This window comes from Neoarius graeffei, chromosome 9 (assembly GCF_027579695.1).
Source record: "Neoarius graeffei isolate fNeoGra1 chromosome 9, fNeoGra1.pri, whole genome shotgun sequence".
Lineage (NCBI taxonomy): Eukaryota > Metazoa > Chordata > Actinopteri > Siluriformes > Ariidae > Neoarius > Neoarius graeffei.
In genome coordinates this window covers 24247198-24262045 of record NC_083577.1, presented here as the reverse complement: position 1 = coordinate 24262045, position 14848 = coordinate 24247198, and the positions used below count along the sequence as shown (strand labels likewise).

General features: G+C 41.1%; 1 protein-coding gene across 1 annotated transcript in view; it reads right to left on the bottom strand.

Moving 5' to 3' along the window:
- Nucleotides 1–5772: 5772 nt before the first annotated feature.
- lypd6b (LY6/PLAUR domain containing 6B) overlaps nucleotides 5773–14848 on the bottom strand; it is a 169535-nt gene continuing 160459 nt past the window's right edge. The window contains exons 2-5 of the mRNA XM_060928631.1: nucleotides 11516–11648; nucleotides 10313–10411; nucleotides 6769–6899; nucleotides 5773–6585 (exon numbers count right to left, since the gene is read on the bottom strand). Coding sequence (XP_060784614.1) covers nucleotides 6412–6585; nucleotides 6769–6899; nucleotides 10313–10411; nucleotides 11516–11621 — 510 coding nt within the window. The 5' untranslated portion in view covers nucleotides 11622–11648 and the 3' untranslated portion in view covers nucleotides 5773–6411. The remainder of the gene's footprint in view (nucleotides 6586–6768; nucleotides 6900–10312; nucleotides 10412–11515; nucleotides 11649–14848) is intronic.

Genomic DNA, 14848 nt, shown 5'->3' with positions numbered 1-14848 from the left:
TTTCAAAATAAACTGAGATATTACAAATGTGTGTTGGTCTGGTGTCAATTCATAGGCATGTTATTCCAGCATCCTTACAATCTGTGGTGCAGGGTCACAATGAGTCAGGATTCTTTTAACCATTTTATACACCATATTTTTTCCAAAATACTTTTGCTGTTCACAATTTATGCTTATTAATGCAAATCAATTTGCTCTCTCGCTCTCTTTTACAAAAGAAGGGAAAACCTGCTGCGGCACATCTGGTCTCTTCATCCAATTTGACTTGAAACCAGAAAAATCAGTCACAAATATTACCGTTTGACCAAATGGTTCCCTGTTTTGAATAAATGTAGTCAAGATCCCACAAGACTCTTAAATTCAAATAAAATGATAGAGAAATGAGATAAATGTGAATGGATATATGTATTGAGAGTGAAATGAATGAGTGATATATTCAACATAAGAAGATAAACGTCATGTCTTTGCATCACCGTGTAATGTTCTTTATATTATATGGACACATCCACCAAAAAAAACCACACAAGTTAATCAAAAGAATTTTAATTTTGAACCGGTTCACCATTTTGGCAATGCACATCTAGTCAGCAGGAAAACACTGGGACTGACGTCATCGGAGTGAAATATCGGGAATTATTACACATACCGGTACAGGCCATCTTTTCGATGGAATAAAAACGTGTCCTATTCCCTTCTAGTGAGTTTATTGATGGCATGCAATATTATCATATCGCTTATCCTCCATGTATTATGCCGCTCTCCCCAATGGAGAATGAGCGTGTAATATTGTTATAATATTGCACGCTGTCAAGACAACACGACATCACACATCGGAGCTCATGTGAAGATCCAATAACAAAATTTTTCTGCTGTGCATGCTCAGAATCATTTCTTTGTCGGCCGGGAGAGAGAAGACAAGGCTAATCCAGTGCTAGGATTAAGCACGAAATAAATAAACTGAAACTAAAAGACGCGCTGAACACCCGAAAAGCTACCAACGGACATCAAAAAACTGGAAAACAGACACGTCGGAGATTTAAAACTTATGCGCTAGCCAGTGACTGTGACGATTTGTAAACAAACATGGCTGCAAGGTTTGCTTCATTAAAAGCGGAAGATTTTGAGAGAATTTGGCTGCCAGGTCACTCTGCTGTGTGTGTAGTTGATGTTGGTTTTAAAAGTAACTAAGTAAAGTCTCATCTCATCTCATCTCATGTCATTATCTCTCGCCGCTTTATCCTGTTCTACAGGGTCGCAGGCAAGCTGGAGCCTATCCCAGCTGACTACGGGCGAAAGGCGGGGTACACCCTGGACAAGTCGCCAGGTCATCACAGGGCTGACACATAGACACAGACAACCATTCACACTCACATTCACACCTACGCTCAATTTAGAGTCACCAGTTAACCTAACCTGCATGTCTTTGGACTGTGGGGGAAACCGGAGCACCCGGAGGAAACCCACGCGGACACGGGGAGAACATGCAAACTCCACACAGAAAGGCCCTCGCTGGCCATGGGGCTCGAACCTGGACCTTCTTGCTGTGAGGCGACAGCGCTAACCACTACACCACCGTGCCGCCCACTAAGTAAAGTACACAGGGAAAATAAAAATAACAATAATAATAAATATTCGACTTGACTGTACTAGCATTGGCCTTTGCTAACACTACACCGGCAGGAAGGTAACTGCACTGCAGCACTAACAGCACCGAGTCGCAGGTAAGCTCACATTGGCTTTTGAGAATACTGCTATGAAGAGTGTGTGTATGTATTATAATAATAATAATAATAATAATAATAATAATAGCGGACTTTTTTTCGTGGTCTATCAAATATATTCCATTCAGCTACCATTCGTCTTCGACTCATTCATTATCATGCTCGCTGAATGGAATATATATCTGATAGACCACTCAAAGCCAGCCAATATTATTTAATTATCATACATTCAGGACAGGGCGGCACGGTGGTGTAGTGGTTAGCGCTGTCGCCTCACAGCAAGAGGGTCCGGGTTTGAGCCCCGTGGCCGGCGAGGGCCTTTCTGTGTGGAGTTTGCATGTTCTCCCCGTGTCCGTGTGGGTTTCCTCCGGGTGCTCCGGTTTCCCCCACAGTCCAAAGACATGCAGGTTAGGTTAACTGGTGACTCTAAATTGACCGTAGGTGTGACTGTGAGTGTGAATGGTTGTCTGTGTTTATGTGTCAGCCCTGTGATGACCTGGCGACTTGTCCAGGGTGTACCCCGCCTTTCACCCGTAGTCAGCTGGGATAGGCTCCAGCTTGCCTGCGACCCTGTAGGACAGGATAAAGCGGCTAGAGATAATGAGATGAGATGAGACATTCAGGACACTTTTTCGATGGAATAAAAACGTGTTCTATTCCCTTCTAGCGGGTTTCATTCATTTGGTTTGATCGCATGCAATATTGCTAGCATATCGCTTATCCTACATGTATTCCATCACTCTAGCCAATGGAGAATGAGCGTTGAATATGGTTTACGATATTGCATGGTTGTCAAGACAACATGACGTCACACGTCAGAGACGTAAAACTTCCACGCTAGCGAACGACTGTGACAATTTGTAAACAAACATGGCCACCAGATTTGCTTTGTTAAATACGGAAGATTTCGAGAGAATTTTGAAAGAGAAAGATGCGTTGAACACCTGAAAGGAACGTGTATGGATAATAATAATAACAACAACAACAACAACGGCTGCCTTTTTTTCGTGGTATATCAGATACACTATATTGCCAAAAGTATTTGCTCACCTGCCTTGACTCACATATGAGCTTAAGTGACATTCCATTCCTAATCCATAGGGTTCAATATGACGTCGGCCCACCCTTTGCAGCTAGAACAGCTTCAACTCTTCTGGGAAGGCTGTCCACAAGGTTTAGGAGTGTGTTTATGGGAATTTTTGACCATTCTTCCAGAAGCGCATTTGTGAGGTCACACACTGATGTTGGACGAGAAGGCCTGGCTCTCAGTCTCCACTCTAATTCATCCCAAAGGTGTTCTATCGGGTTGAGGTCAGGACTCTGTGCAGGCCAGTCAAGTTCATCCACACCAGACTCTGTCATCCATGTCTTTATGGACCTTGCTTTGTGCACTGGTGCACAGTCATGTTGGAAGAGGAAGGGGCCAGCTCCAAACTGTAAAAACAGTCTGCATGCCTAGGTGCTTGATTTTATACACCTGTGGCCATGGAAGTGATTGGAACACCTGATTCCGATAATTTGGATGGGTGAGCAAATACTTTTGGCAATATAGTGTATATTCCATTCAGCTACTCGTCTTCAACTCGTTCAATATCATGCTAGTTGAATGGAATATATCTGATAGACCACTCAATGCCATCCAATCTTATTTAAATATGTCACTCAGATCCGTGATGTATTTCGTCTGAAAAATGTGAGTTTTTCAACACGAGAAGATAAACTTCCTATCTTCAAGCCAACATGTGATTTTCTTTTTATTATATAGATACAAACAAAAAGTCCCCAAATTTATCAGAACAACTCATCGATTTCCTTACGAGTGACAGATATGTTATTTACCAGCTGGGAGGTCCGTATGGTGAAATACCGTGACGGAGGTCTTGAAAGTACTGAGCGAGGCCCTCTGGGCTGAGGTCAGTATTCAAGGCCGAGGTCACGGTATTTCACCATACGGACCGACCTTAAGCTGGTAAATAATATATTTATTTTTTTCTTTACCAAATTCTAACAGAAAACGAGAGCACCCGAAAGGGAAAACCGAGCCAAGCCGCCATTTTGAATCCTCATTCAAGGCTGTAATGCAAATGGCTTCCTCCTCGGTATACAAGTGCACTTCCATGGCAGGAAAAAAACTACATTTTGCCGCCTATGTAGTCCCCTATTTATACAAAATTGAGTCATTCAGGATTCAGCCATGTTTTTGCTCGGCGTTAGGAAGTTAGAGGTTTTTAGCTTTCTCCTGAAATGTTTTCTTTTATTTCTTCTTCCTCAGGGTAGTAAAACTCGCTTTCGCTGTGAACACTGTCGTTATTGCTATCCATGCTGTAAAATTAATGCTATTCTCCTGAGAAATGCTGGCAAAAATTTATAAGATTTTTGATAATCTTAGAAATAAATCTTATTAAAAAAAAAAGATAAACGTTGACAAAAAATGCTACGTTTGTTGTTGTTGTGAACGAGTGAGTCGCCAGAGGTCCGTAACTGGGGTCCGTATCGTAGGATACGGGCCCGCTCGCCAGCCAATCAAACCGCAGGATTTGATGGAAACCGGACTGTGAAAAAATATAAAGAGATTTATGTCAGTTTTAGTTCTCCATGTCCCGGATGGAGCTCGTATGAAAAATACAAGTGGTGTATTTCTCAGTAAAACACTCATGTTCATATAATATAAATATAATATAATGTACTATGAAACCCTGTAGTGTAGAGCCTTTTTTTTTTTTTATAGATTTTTTTTGGGCTTTTTCACCTTTATTGGATAGGACAGTGCAGAGACAGGAAACGAGCAGGAGAGAGAGAGATGGGGAGGGATCGGGAAATGACCCCGGGTCGGAATCGAACCCGGGTCCCCAGATTTATGGTATGGCGCCTTATCCACCTGAGCCACGACGCCCCCGTAGTGTAGAGCCTTAAAGGAACAGTCCACCGTACTTCCATAATGAAATATGTTCTTCTCTGAATTGAGACGAGCTGATCCATACCTCTCCGAGCTTTGTGCGACCTCCCAGTCAGTCAGATGCGCTGTCACTCCTGTTAGCAATGTAGCTAGGCTCAGCATGGCCAATGGTATTTTTTGGGGCTGTAGTTAGATGCGACCAAACTCTTCCACATTTTTCCTGTTTACATAGGTTTATATGACCAGTGATATGAAACAAAGTTCAGTTACACAAATTGAAACGTGGCGATTTTCTATGCTATGGAAAGTCCGCACTATAATGACAGGCGTACTAACACCTTCTGCGCGCTTCGACAGTGCATTGATACCTTCACTCCTCTTCGGGCACGGCCAGGCGGGTGAATGCCCTGGTCCGTCCGCCCTGTCTAAAAAAAAATGGTACAACTCGAGCCCCATGGTAAAACTGGGACTTTGTAATTTTTTCAGCCTAAGGCCCATGGTAAAACTGGGACTTTGTCATTTTTCCGCATGAGGCCCATGGTAAAACTGCACTTCCAGGAGGGGCTGCCGTCTGCCTCCCAAGCCGGCCGAGAGCGCTCCTCGTTGGGCACAGCCAGGCGGGCGAATGCCCTGGTCCGTCCGCCCTGTCTAAAAAAAAAATGGTACAACTCCGAGTGAAGGTATCAATGCGCTGTCGAAGCGCGCAGAAGGTGTTAGTACGCCTGTCATTATAGTGCGGACTTTCCATAGCATAGAAAATCGCCACGTTTCAATTTGTGTAACTGAACTTGTTTCATGTCACTGGTCATATAAACCTATGTAAACAGGAAAAACGTGGAAGAGTTTGGTCGCATCTAACTACAGCCCCAAAAAATACCATTGGCCATACTGAGCCTAGCTACATTGCTAACAGGAGTGACAGCGCGTCTGACTGACTGGGAGGTCGCGCAAAGCTCGGAGAGGTACGGATCAGCTTGTCTCAATTCAGAGAAGAACATATTTCATTATGGAAGTACGGTGGACTGTTCCTTTAATAACTACGCCGAGTTTAAATTTCAATGCATGTACTGTACATCAATGGAAATACTGATGTGAATGACAAACTAATAATAATACTAGCAACTTTCATGATATTTTTACTCTTTTATTTGTTCTTTATTCATAAATATTGCTGAATATCTGTTAAACATCTCAAAGCGTCCTACCACTGTTAGTCCCATGCTTTGTCTCTGTGAGATTTCTAAAGCAAAATGTGACCATTAAACATGAAAAAGAGTCTGTCCACCTTCTCGAAGCCTTCCTGCCAGACCTCTTCCAGAGAGTTCTAGAAGAGAGAGGGTTTTGCAGTTGGTCCTCTTGTTAGGGTTTTTCTGGGACAGTGTCTGGGCTCTGAGCCACCGGACAAAGTCGTGCCACCATCCCAGAACCCCTCAGTCCTGTACATGTCCTTCAACAGGGTCAATACAAACCCAATGAAGCATTATTTGGGGACTCAACATCCTTGCAGCTAAATGATTCCTTTTGTCCATCCTATTTTGCATGTCTGTCACTCGCAAACAGTTGACAATGGCAAAGTCTTCTTGGTTTGGACTCTGTGCACCGATTCTGATTGGCTGGACTTTCGGTCAGGTCAGTGAGACAGCTTTGCTGTTACGATTGGCTGCTTTTATACCTCCGACACTGACGAGGCAGGAGGAACTTCCTGCTTTCTTGAAGACTCGTGGAAACCTTTTAGCGGTGTGCCAGTGGTATTCCAGCAGGATATTGTGCAATCTCAGCAGCTTGGCAATATTGTCACAAAGGTAACGGCGCTATGAGGGCTGCAGTTAGTAGAAATAAGGGAGTCCAGCTTCTGCTGCTGTGCGACGAGGATGAGCCGAAGTCCTGAATCCGCATGAACACAGCGTTGGTGTGATTAGTAGGAAGCTCCACGTTGCACGCCATGCCCTCACAGCATGACACACACTCCTAAGAAAGGTCCATTAAATCAAAGATCAGTGTCGAAAACATTTTAAAAGCCATGAATCTTCATGCTCCACTGGTACTCAAACTTGTATTTTGCATTCAGTATGTGAGAAAGGAGTAACAGGTGTGCTTAGGAATAATGCATAAAGAGCATATACCCATGGAGCTGAGAGTGTGTGGGCTCACCGTGTGGTGTGTGTTCCCGTGATGTCGGCATCCAGTCAAGTTGCAGTCATCGAATGAAGCGCACCTTTTCGTTACAAACTTAGTTTTCTCGTGTCGACCAAAATGATGTATGGTCATGCAGTACTGCGTATCTGTAATCCCAAGAATCATGAATACACTAGTTTTAGAATATTTAGCACAAGCAAGCACTAAATTCACATTATTTTACAGACCTCACACAGACAAAACAAACAGAAAATAGAGCGGCGGCTACAATTATCGACACCTTAACGTACGTAAATTGTGCATGAATAATAACTCAAACTTCCACTGGGAAAAAAAAAAAAAAAAAGAGTTGATTCCCGATTACTTAGCGTGTCAGATCACGTGACACCGTTCCACAATTATTGACACCTTTGTCCACAGTTATCGACACCCTTCCACAATTATCGACATCCAGATGATTATTTATTAAAAATAATAATAATAATAATAATAATCGGTATGTGGTCTTACACTACCGTTCAAAAGTTTGGGGTCACTTTGAAATGTCCTTATTTTTGAAAGAAAAGCACTGTTCTTTTCAATGAAGATCACTTTAAACTAATCAGAAATCCACTCTATACATTGCTAATGTGGTAAATGACTATTCTAGCTGCAAATGTCTGGTTTTTGGTGCAATATCTCCATAGGTGTATAGAGGCCCATTTCCAGCAACTCTCACTCCAGTGTTCTAATGGTACAATGTGTTTGCTCATTGCCTCAGAAGGCTAATGGATGATTAGAAAACCCTTGTACAATCATGTTAGCACAGCTGAAAACAGTTGAGCTCTTTAGAGAAGCTATAAAACTGACCTTCCTTTGAGCAGATTGAGTTTCTGGAGCATCACATTTGTGGGGTCGATTAAATGCTCAAAATGGCCAGAAAAATGTCTTGACTATATTTTCTATTCATTTTACAACTTATGGTGGTAAATAAAAGTGTGACTTTTCATGGAAAACACAAAATTGTCTGGGTGACCCCAAACTTTTGAACAGTAGTGTAGGTGTTTTGGTTTAACGAGTGACTTTGTTTACTAGTGGCATGATGCTTGTAGTGATGACAGTTGTTAGAAATACACACAGAACTTGTACTTGTCTATTTCAAATATTTTTTATGACCACCACGAGTGCCACTAATAATAATAACAACAACAACAACAACCTTTATGATGATAGGTACTGTTATTGTTGATGTTATTATCATAGTAAATGTGCTGCTGCCCGAGTTTGAGTGTTTTAGTGATGTGTGGTTATTGTGGGGAAATTATGTGTTATTCTTATTTTGTAACCAAAGCATTTGTAATATTATACTGAAATGTATTAATTGATATTTTTGTATACAATGTACACTACCATTCAAAAGTTTGGGGTCACCCAGACAATTTTGTGTTTTCCATGAAAAGTCACACTTTTATTTACCACCATAAGTTGTAAAATGAATAGAAAATACAGTCAAGACATTTTTCTGGCCATTTTGAGCATTTAATCGACCCCACAAATGTGATGCTCCAGAAACTTTAAAAGTGATCTTCATTGAAAAGAACAGTGCTTTTCTTTCAAAAATAAGGAAATTTCAAAGTGACCCCAAACTTTTGAACGGTAGTGTAAGTTAACAAAACATAGTTTTTATTTAAAATTTACTTTAAGTAGACTTATATTTAGTACAAAATATCTTTTATATAAATATATGGATGTCGGTGTTTACGTAAATGAGGAAGTAATTCTATATTGTTTGTAAACAAATGAACTGATAATGTTTAACCTGCATCAGAAAATCTTTTTGTTCCACTTGCTAAGTATTTTCGTCGATCACATTTTGTTAATCATTCGTTGTTGTTTGTATTAATTTCTAGTTTTGTAATTTACCAATAAATCTCAACAGGCAATTGATATCGTAACCACATGAACATCCAGGTCAAAGGTCGCATGTCATTCCTCGAACCAAAATATAAAATGTCTCCTGATATTGTAATATGTGGTAGATATTTACAACAAACTGCAAAAAATGTATATATTTTCTGAATGGAATAGAAAAATCTGAATATTTCAAGCATGTACTTGTTTATATGCTCGGAATTTAACTCTGCTCTAATTCTATTTATTGCAATCGGATTCCAAACACTCTATAAACATTCCATTCTGTTATGAATCTGAAAAAAATTATTATAAATCACAGCACTTTTATTATTTTTAAAGTACTTCATCTACTTCAACAATGTCACACAAAGATAGATCCATAACAGTTGTAAACGTCCCTTAATTCCACAGCGTGTCGATAATGGTGGACGCCGGTGAAAGTGATCACTATTATCGACACCTCACACATGTGACTTCTCAAACGTGCGTTTAGATACAAAATGGTGCCTGTTAAATGAAAGAGTAAGAAATAAAGTAGGTTTCGACAAGGAGATCATGAAATATCGGTGAATTTGAGAAGTAAAAACATGTCCATGATCTTTCCACCATGCTTACCTGCGATGAGAACGTCCGGGTTTTCCTCAAATTGCTGATCGTGCTAAAAAAATTCCATCTCGGGTAACGAGCTGTGTCATCAGACGACAAGATCAAAGGGCGAGGCGGGTCTTCTGGTTGATTATTTAACCAATAATAACTGTTGTAACTGAAAGTCACCTTTGCAAAATTGTTTTTTATTGGTAAATCTGAAAAGGTGTCGATAATTACGGATTGTCGATAATCGTAGCCGCCGATTTAATTATACAGCTTCGTTTCCGGACACAAACTCTCTTTCTGATCAACTCTTCGTCTCATATGGCCCTTTTCCACTACCCTTTTTCAGCTCACTTCAGCCCGACACGGCTCGCGTTTCGACTACCTCAGAGCAGCACGACTCGGCTCGCTTCAGCCTTACTTAGCACCCAAAACTCGCACGGTTTTGGAGTGGGGCTGAAGCGAGCCAAACCGAGCCGAGTGGGGCTAGGGGCGTGAGGAGACACTCCCCTGTGCACTGATTGGTGAGGAGGAGTGTCCTCACATGCCCACACACGCCCCGCGAGCACGCTGGGATCTGTAAACACCGTAAACCCGGAAGAAGAAGAATTACGAGACTTTCTGAAGCCTTATGCGCCTCGCCTCATCTATACGCTCTTGCCAGTATCTGTTGGCGTTGTCGGTGACAACAAGCCACAGCACCAAGACCAGCAACACTAACGACTCCATGTTTATTGTTTACTATCCGGGTCGTGAGACTACCGCTTAAAAGGTCACTGATGTCACTGTTTGCGCCGCCTAACGACATCACGTGACGTCCACCCACTTTCGCTAACTCCACCCAATGTGTCCACCCACTTCCAGCCAGCACGGTTCAGCGCGGTTGTAGTCGAAATGCAACTCCAACATCCCCACTCAGCCCAACTCAGCACGGCACGGCTCAGCCCAACTCAGCCGCGTTGGTAGTGTTAAAGCGGCATTAGGTACAGAAATAAAAAAAGGATATTCATGTGCAATGAGGTGGGATACCAAGAATGTGGTTCTCTACTGTATAAGGAAGGTATGGAGCACTCACTCGGAGGACACCACTTGTCTTCAGCCCAGCGATTACAGCTGTAGTTGTCGGAGGCCTGCTCGCACGTGAAGCACTTGAAGCTTTTGGGATATGGAGTTGCTGCACACACATGATTGGCCATGTTAGAGATAAAAACATGACGAAAGACAATGCAAAGAACTAGCACTAGAGCCGGCTCAGGCTGTGATGCAAATTAAAAAAAAAAAAGAAAAAAGAACGAGGTAGAAAATTATACATTTAATGCCATATTTTCATTATGATACCGTGCTGTCGACTTTTAATTTCTACAAATCACTGTGTGACGTTTTGGAAAATACAACCCCTAATTCATAATCTATTCTACCATAAACCTTTAGGACATTCAGCACATGATAACCTGGATTATATGAGCCCAGAAGTTTCCTGTGTTCTTAGAACTAATTTGTACGGAAGCCGCGAGAGGCCCTTCATATAATCTTTTTTTATTCACCTTGTTATCCCGAGATAACGACATAATTAATTCAGGATCTCGAGAAAACAACACAACTAATTCGAGATCTCAAGAAAACAAAACCGTTATTCCGAGATCTCAAGAAAACAAAGCAATTATTTCATGATCTCAGCTGGATCACTGTATCTCCGTCGGTAGAGATGAAGCCGGGCCAGTCTTCTGCGGAGGTGCCGCGGACTAATTTTGAAATTATCCCTTATTAAAAGACTTAATGCAATCTCTCCCTGTGTCAACCCCTGATCAAAATATTGCCTTATTAGGTGATCGATTATTCCAGACATTCTAATGACCAAAGTTGCGTCTATACAGAATGAGAAATAGCCCCAAAGTCAGCATATCACAAGTCTCTTGGCGCACCTGAATGAACCATTTCTCAGCTGTTTACTCGAGATCATGAAATAATTGTTTTGTTTTCTCGAGATCTCGAAATAACGGTTTTGTTTTCTCGAGATCTCGAATTAGTTGTGTTGTCTTCTCGAGATCCTGAATTAATTATGTCGTTATCTCGGGATAACAAGGTGAATAAAACAAAGGATTATATGAAGGGCCTCTCGCGGCTTCCGTAAATTTGTATAAAAATCTCAAACTGAAATTTGTCCTGAAGGTTTCCTTCGGCCTCCTCTCCAGCTGCTGTGCTACAGGAGCCCAGTCAGGACTGGCTCAATATGAATAAAGAACTGCTGCATGTATGACACCTGAAAACAAACACTCACCATCCACAGGAGGCCTGATATTATAGAAGTTAATGCTGTCACACTTGACTACAGGCAAAAGCAGCATGGAAGCAACCAAGAGGTACACTGCTATAGGGACAGCCATCCTTCGGGAACGGGTTAAAGTGGGCACCTGAAATGAAAGACAAAACAAAAACACAAAAGAATCCTGTCAAGTTTTGTGAAATTCCTCCAAAAATTGTGAGAGGAGTTGATTTCAGAAGGTGAGCACCCTTCCCGGGACGGACGGAAATCGCCACGACATAATCCCCCTTCGGGCATTTCGGCCAGCGGGGGATAAAATTTTTGAGGGAAGTTGATTTCAGAAAGCAAGCACACCTTGATGAAATTGCCAAAGTACAAGTTTGTTAATAATCAAGGGCGTAACTCTGGGAAAATTTGCCCAAATTAAACGACATTTCAATATGCGTATAACTGTCATATAACCATGTCTTTTGCCAAGTTTGGTGAAATTCCTCCACAAACTGTATGAGGAGGTGATTTCAGAAGAACGTACACCCTCATGAAATTGTCAAAGTACAAGTTATTTAGTCAAGGATCAAAACTCTGGTAAAATTTTCATAAACGAAATTAAATTGCAATATGTGTATTAGCGTCATATAACAAGGCCTTTTGCCAAGCTTCGAGAAATTCGTCCAAAAATTGTGAGAGGAGTTGATTTCAGAAGGTGAGCACCCTTCCCGGGACGGACGAACGTCGCCACGACATAATCCCCCTTCGGGCATTTCGGCCAGCGGGGGATACAATTTTTGAGGGAAGTTGATTTCAGAAAGCAAGCACACCTTGATGAAACTGCTAAAGTACAAGTTTGTTAATAATCAAGGGCGTAACTCTGGGAAAATTTGCCCAAATTAAACGACATTTCAATATGCGTATAACTGTCATATAACCATGTCTTTTGCCAAGTTTGGTGAAATTCCTCCACAAACTGTATGAGGAGGTGATTTCAGAAGAACGTACACCCTCATGAGTTCAAGTTATTTAGTCAAGGATCAAAACTCTGGTAAAATTTTCAGAAATGAAATTAAATTGCAATAATTATGCGTATTAGCATCATATAACAAGGCCTTTTGCCAAGCTTCGAGAAATTCGTCCAAAAATTGTGACAGGAGTTGATTTAAGAAGGAAAACACACTCATGAAATTGTCAAAGTATAAGTTTGTTAATGAAGGGCTGTAACTCTGGTAAAATGTGACCGAATTTAACGAAATTACAATATGCATATTATCGACATACAACAAAGAATCCTGGCAAGTTTCGTGAAATTCCTCCAAAAATTGTGAGAGGAGTTGATTTCAGAAGGTGAGCACCCTTCCCGGGACGGACGAAAATCACCACGACATAATCCCCCTTCGGGCATTTCGGCCAGCGGGGGATAACATTTTTGAGGGAAGTTGATTTCAGAAAGCAAGCACACCTTGATTAAATTGCCAAAGTACAAGTTTGTTAATAATCAAGGGCGTAACTCTGGTAAAATTTGCCCAAATTAAACGACATTTCAATATGCGTATAACTGTCATATAACCATGTCTTTTGCCAAGTTTGGTGAAATTCCTCCACAAACTGTATGAGGAGGTGATTTCAGAAGAACGTACACCCTCATAAAATTTTCAAAGTACAAGTTATTTAGTCAAGGATCAAAACTCTGGTAAAATTTTCATAAACGAAATTAAATTGCAATGTGTGTATTAGCGTCATATAACAAGGCCTTTTGCCAAGCTTCGAGAAATTCGTCCAAAAATTGTGAGAGGAGTTGATTTCAGAAGGTGAGCACCCTTCCCGGGACGGACGAACGTCGCCACGACATAATCCCCCTTCGGGCATTTCGGCCAGCGGGGGATAACATTTTTGAGGGAAGTTGATTTCAGAAAGCAAGCACACCTTGATGAAACTGCCAAAGTACAAGTTTGTTAATAATCAAGGGCGTAACTCTGGTAAAATTTGCCCAAATTAAACGACATTTCAATATGCGTATAACTGTCATATAACCATGTCTTTTGCCAAGTTTGGTGAAATTCCTCCACAAACTGTATGAGGAGGTGATTTCAGAAGAACGTACACCCTCATGAGTACAAGTTATTTAGTCAAGGATCAAAACTCTGGTAAAATTTTCAGAAATGAAATTAAATTGCAATAATTATGCGTATTAGCATCATATAACAAGGCCTTTTGCCAAGCTTCGAGAAATTCGTCCAAAAATTGTGACAGGAGTTGATTTAAGAAGGAAAACACACTCATGAAATTGTCAAAGTATAAGTTTGTTAATGAAGGGCTGTAACTCTGGTAAAATGTGACTGAATTTAACGAAATTACAATATGCATATTATCGACATACAACAAAGAATCCTGGCAAGTTTCGTGAAATTCCTCCAAAAATTGTGAGAGGAGTTGATTTCAGAAGGTGAGCACCCTTCCCGGGACGGACGAAAATCACCACGACATAATCCCCCTTCGGGCATTTCGGCCAGCGGGGGATAACATTTTTGAGGTAAGTTGATTTCAGAAAGCAAGCACACCTTGATTAAATTGCCAAAGTACAAGTTTGTTAATAATCAAGGGCGTAACTCTGGAAAAATCTGCCCAAATTAAACGACATTGCAGTATGCGTATTACCGACATACAACAAAGCCTTTTGCCAAGTTTTGTGAAATTCCTCCAGACACTGTGAGAGGAGTTGATTTAAGAAGGAAAACACACTCATGAAATTGTCAAAGTATAATTTTGTTCATGAAGGGCTGTAACTCTGGTAAAATGTGACTGAATTTAATGAAATTACAATACGCATATTACTGACATACAACAAAGAATCCTGGCAAGTTTTGTGAAATTCCTCCAAAAATTGTGAGAGGAGTTGATTTCAGAAGGTGAGCACCCTTCCCGGGACGGACGGACATCGCCACGACATAATCCCCCTTCGGGCATTTCGGCCAGCGGGGGATAAAATTTTTGAGGGAAGTTGATTTCAGAAAGCAAGCACACCTTGATGAAACTGCCAAAGTACAAGTTTGTTAATAATCAAGGGCGTAACTCTGGGAAAATTTGCCCAAATTAAACGACATTTCAATATGCGTATAACTGTCATATAACCATGTCTTTTGCCAAGTTTGGTGAAATTCCTCCACAAACTGTATGAGGAGGTGATTTCAGAAGAACATACACCCTCATCAAATTGTCAAAGTACAAAAGTTATTTAGTCAAGGATCAAAACTCTGGTAAAATTTTCACAAACGAAATTAAATCGTAATATGCGTATTAGCGTCATATAACAAGCCCTTTTGCCAAGCTTCAAGAAATTCGTCCAAAAATTGTGAG